Source organism: Morone saxatilis, unplaced genomic scaffold, assembly GCF_004916995.1.
Source record: "Morone saxatilis isolate NCDOM2014 unplaced genomic scaffold, NCSU_SB_2.0 Contig10, whole genome shotgun sequence".
Lineage (NCBI taxonomy): Eukaryota > Metazoa > Chordata > Actinopteri > Moronidae > Morone > Morone saxatilis.
The window spans coordinates 8120571-8126250 of record NW_023339652.1 but is presented as its reverse complement, the minus strand read 5'-3'; the positions used below and the strand labels follow the sequence as shown (position 1 = coordinate 8126250).

Below are 5680 nucleotides of genomic sequence, written 5' to 3'. Positions count from 1 at the left end.
AAAACCATTAAATGAGAAGGTGTGTCCAAACTTTTGACTGGTAGTGTAGTTACAACCACATAATATGGTAGCATTTTTAAATTATATTTTTCCGACTGGATCCTTTAACGTCAGCACACACCAGTGTGATGTGCAACAAAACAACCGCACCAAACGCTTTCTGTGTAAGCCCGTGTACTGGTGGCATCTTGATGCATGTTAGATCATTACTGTATAACTTTAATTAATTTACCATGATAATACCACACAAGCCAAGAGGAGGACAGGCCATTAAATCATATGGACAAAAAGTATCAGTGGCATCACACTTCTCCCCTAAATGCACAAGTTCAGGAATTTATACCATGTCTTGGGTATGTGTTTTGAATGTCAATATCCAAGTTAATTTACCACACCATATACTTTCTCCCCCCACAAACCACTAATAGTCCTCCATCATCCCTCTCCCCTTGCTTCCATCCCCCCATGAACCACTATTTCCCTGTAGACTATTGTGTAGCTTATGCAATATTGTTTATGATTTCAGTAGAAAACCCTCCCTGAGGCTGATGTCTAGCTATATGCTACACTCCATTGACTCTCCCCATCTAGCGAATTTCCCCTGATAGTGGTACCAGCTAAATGAAGCCATGAGGAAGAAAGCGAGAGGGGAGGGAGGAAGAGAGATGATTGTGGAGGTTAAAGTGATGGTGGGGGTTAAAGAAGGGAGATACAGTAGCTAAGTGCAAGAAATGATTGAATAGAGATATAAGGATGGAGGCACTGAAACTGTGGTGTAGTTGTTGGCTTCACCTTAGGGGGAAGAGACATTCACCCATATCATTTTATAACTTTCTGCTCAGGGCACTGTGATTATGGAATTATGAGAGTATTGACTCCTTGTAGTTTAGACATAAATGAGCCTTCTGTGGACCTAAAGGACCTCAGACTAAGATGTAGGTTTTTAAATGGACAGAGAAAAGTAGCATCTTGTTAAAAGATAGGTTAAAATTCACCTCCTCTGCACATAACAGTTGTAAAAGTATTATTAAAGATATATGTTACCTTGGACAGACTAGGGATAGGATTTTTTTGCTTCTAGTGATTAAAGTTATTTTCATGTAGAGCACAGTGAACCAATAGTAAAAAGAATGAATAATGTTATTTTGAACATTCTGACATTTTCTGATGTTGGGTCTCTTGTAAAGTTGAATCAGCCTTGTCCATGGCAGTTGGCTATGAACACAGGTACAAAATAATATACAGTATGTAATTCCACCTGCCAAAATAAAATGTGGCCAAGTAAAGTGAATATAAAAACCCTTGAGCAAGGTTCTTAACCCATAATTACCTCACTGGAGATGCTTACTGGCAAAGAGCACAAATCCATGTTTGTACCACATCTTTATCTAACGGCTGCTGACCAAAAATATTTTTAGATAAAATGAATTCCGAAACATCTTTAATACAGTATGTAAGGCGTTGAGACATAAAGATGAGCTTCTCTGGCATACATTGTGAAAATGTAATTAAATGCTCCAAAGGCATATTTGTTTTGGACATGAAGGACCCGTAGAATGAAGGAAACTCACAGAAATCCTCAGGCTGTGTTATTTCAATACAAGATTTGAAGTGAAGGCCTTTTTTTTTTTTTTTTAGGCTGTAGGCTGTAATTACTAGATGTTTAAGTATTTTTATACCTCTGAAAGTTGTACAGCAAACTGTATTTAGCACTGTGCTCCACAGGGTCCTCTTAACTAATCAGATTTCCTGGCTGAATCGTATTCAGAAGTGAAGTAGTGGTAGCTGAATAAGTAGATATATTATGAGTACTGAATTATAGGTGTTAGAGTTAGGTATACATATTAACAGGGCTTCAGAAGTGAGAACACTCATTGCCCACTAAAGTCTACCTTCGAACTATGTCATAAAACACTTCATCTCTTTATGGTATATAAGCCTTTTTCTTTCTTTTTCAACATCAACGGCAAAATCAGCAGGTGCATGTTTGACAAGACCTGAAATGGAAAAAGATTAAAGATATGAACAGTCTTCAACAACAAATGTTCAACTTTCTCTTTTATTTCCATCAACTCTACTCTCCTCCTATGTCCTAATCCAGGGTGCATTGTTTCCATTACCTGATCCCCTTGACTAAGCAAGGCAATTATGCCATTGTGGCTAATGTGGAGAGCATGGACTATGACCCACTGGTGGTGAAACTTAATAAGGACATCTCAGCCATAGAGGAGGCCATGGGGGCTGCCCTTCAGCAGCACAAGTTCCAGTACATCTTTGAAGGTCAGCACCAACCTTTTCTGTTTTTATGCCACTCTCTTTTTCAGTTCTTCTCTTTGCTGAACTGACTATCATTCTTTTCTCTTTTTCTTCTTCCCTCTTGCTAGGTCTGGGTCATCTGATCTCCTGTATTCTAATCAACGGGGCCCAGTACTTTAAAAGGATCAGTGAGTCTGGTATAAAGAAGATGTGCAGGAACATATTTGTCCTTCAGCAGAACCTCACCAACATCACCATGTCCAGGGAGGCTGACCTCGACTTTGCCAGGTATGAGTCTTGCCCCTTTTTTACAGGGATTAGCTTTAGTTCAGTTCACCTGGAGCAGTTTGTTGGCTTCACAACAGAAAAACACCACAACCAGAAACTAGTATATGCACTCAGTTTCCACCAGTATTAGTTTGTAAAGGCTCATAACCTTGGACTGAAGCAGCTGGCAGAAGATATGCCGTGCAGATAGTCAGTGTCTCTAAATTTTCATGCCACTTTCTTGCCAGTACTTCAGAAGTGCTTGCTGTTTTTCCCTTGGGTTTGCTGTTGTCATGGTGATAAAGCCTCTGATATCACAGGACTCTACCTTAAAATCCAAGATAATTATTAATATTAACACATATTCATGTGTTGCTATCTGTACTATAATCATTATAATTTTGATTCCTAAAGGGTGTAATATTTGTAAATAATATATCAAATATAAAATCAAATGAACTGTATTAAGACAATGCTTACTGGCTGATGATTAGTTTAAATCCGTTTATGTGTTGGTCCGACCCTACTACACACCTACACAGACACACACAGACATGCACAATGTCCTCAAGTTCAGACTATGTCGATGCACGAGGCAGACAGATGGTCAAACAGATTGTCAAACACACCGTGTGTCAGGGTGTGCACGGTTGTTGGTGTTTATTTCTCATTCATACGTTTATATTTCGTGAGTCTACCTGCTGTTGCCCAGTGCTCTCCAGCCCTGACAGGCATGGGGGAAATCAGCGTTCAGATATATTTGTGAAAAAGAAGGAGAGAGGGAGCAGGAGGCTAGAAAGAGAGAAGACAGAAAGAAAAGGGTGATTCATAGTCTTCATATGATTTTTTTTTCTCTCTTTCTGAAGCCTGTGTCCTTGACAGGAGAGAATGTGTGAGAGGAAGGGTGATGGAAAAGATGGAGAAAGAAGGGAGGGCTTAGGGGAAGGAAAATTGAAAAACTAAGTGAAAGGAAGTTATAGAAAAGATGTCTTTCACAGGCAAAGGCATTGAATTGACTTGGAGAAGACAGCATGGATAGAAGATTGAATACAGCAGAGTGAGAGATGAAAGTGAGAAAGATACAGACAGAGAGAAAGGGAAGAAAAAACTTTATCTGCTTGATTTTCAAATATTACCACTTTGTTTTCAGCTGTCAGTGGGTATCAGTTTCTTTCTATTTCTCTCCTTGTCTTGTTTTTTCTCTTTTCCTACAGCAGTGGCTCCGTTATAAAAGTAAATAGACTTTGGCTGTGACATGCTTCTCACATGACTGTAAAGAAACAGTAAACAGACTTTTTTGTTTCTAAAAAAAATTGTTTTTATGGCAGCATTTCAACTATCTGTGTTAACGCACCTTTCCTAACCTTCTCAGTCTTAATATTTGTGTTGTAAAATTTGTTTACCAGTGTTTGCCACGTTGTCATGTTGTGTCGTAGGATTAATTAGCTGCTTTTCACAGCTCTTGGAATCTTTATGAGTGTGTCATATGTTGGAGTGGATGGGTGTCTATTTGTTGTCTGTGTTTGGACATTTGTAATGTGCCAGTATTGGAAGCCAAGTTTTCCCCCAGGAAAAAAAACACTGAAGTACACTGAAATGACCTGAACTGTACTGGATGTAGAGGGCCATTGATTAGTATGTTATTTCTACCCTCTGTCAACTTTGATTATGGAGAAATGCCAGTGATGGCTTTTCTGTCTACTCTCTCTTTCTCCCGCTCTCCCTGATTACGAGGCGTGGGTGGTGTGGAGGTGTTGATTGGGAATTGCAGAGCACATTGTTTACAAATTCATGGCTTTTTGGATTGGCCGGCCTCCGGCTCCAAGACACACCGACTCTAGCAAACACACATCACACACATACACAAACCCACATACACACACTCAACTCAGCCAAGCCAATCAGCATTTTGAAATCACCATATTTATGTTTTGGACATGAATATTCATAAAGTGTGATACGTGGCTCAGACCTGCGAGTGTAGGTGACCATATGGCCTGTGTGAGAAAGTATGATGATTAGGATGAGATAAAATGATGCATTTGTGGCTTACCAAAAAGCCAGAAGTAATATTTTTAAGCTTCCTTTTCAGAAGATGTGCACTCAACTATAAAATTAGCTGCAAAAATATAAAGAATGTCTCATATGTTTCAAAGAATATGAGCATCGAACACCCAAGATTGACAAATTAAATCACTTAGCAGCTAAAACCTCTACATATCATGGACATTTAAAGATGTGATGATTGTTATTTGAGTTGTATAGCATTTTGAATCATATAACAGTTTTGCTGTAACGATTTCTAGAATACTAACATCGGCCAACCAGAATCAGCAGTGAAAAAGCAGTCTGAGGAAGGGGGACTAGAAGTAGAACACTCATCAGTGTTTTATTACCACATGTGGAGAAACATGAGTAGATGAGGAAAGGAAGTGATCACAGCAGGAAGCCTGCTTTTGAGAAAGGCTGCAGATGCTTGCCTGTGAACCCATGTACTTTTATGTTCCTATATATGTGTGTGTGCGTGTGTGTTTATTTTTTTATTTTGCCTCAGTGTGCTTGTCTGGGAAAGGGAGAGGCGAGAGAGACCTGGACAAGGGCACAGTAATAACCATTGATCTGAGTTAAAACTAAGGAGAGGCCCAGTAACCAGCACTGCAGAACTCATGAAGACACACACACACACACATCACACACACACACACACTCGCTCTCACACACTCTCTCACTCCTCTCTCCTAGACTGTGAAGAAGGATGGGGAAACAGTGCCACCCTGTGGCAGAATCCATGTTTATATACAGTATAATACTGTGAAAACCTACAGTATGTCCATGGTTAAGGTTGCACAGTGTGTAAAACTCAACTATGTTTTTGTGTATGTGTGTAAGCGTGTGTGTTGGTATGGCATGGTCCTATGGCGGTCTCTTGTCTCTCAGTCAGACGTTTGGCAGCGATTTCAGCTCCTGGGTCAAGGTCACACACACACACACCTAAACACTGACACAAAAGTGGACACACAGAGACCATCTGCTCAGAAACAGTTCAGGGGATCAGTCCTATTCTGCAGAACTGTGTGTCACTGCAATGTCACATCTGTGTATTGACTGTGCCCTCAACCTTCACTCCATTGATCAGCTTCCATCATCCTGTGTGTCT

The 5680-nt window shown here is 40.0% G+C and overlaps 1 protein-coding gene across 1 annotated transcript in view; it reads left to right on the top strand.

The window, feature by feature from the left end:
- The window catches only part of exoc4 (exocyst complex component 4), a 106853-nt gene that overhangs the window by 91661 nt on the left and 9512 nt on the right, over positions 1-5680 (top strand). Inside the window, exons 18-19 of the mRNA XM_035674405.1 lie at positions 2102-2280; positions 2385-2544. Coding sequence (XP_035530298.1) covers positions 2102-2280; positions 2385-2544 — 339 coding nt within the window. The remainder of the gene's footprint in view (positions 1-2101; positions 2281-2384; positions 2545-5680) is intronic.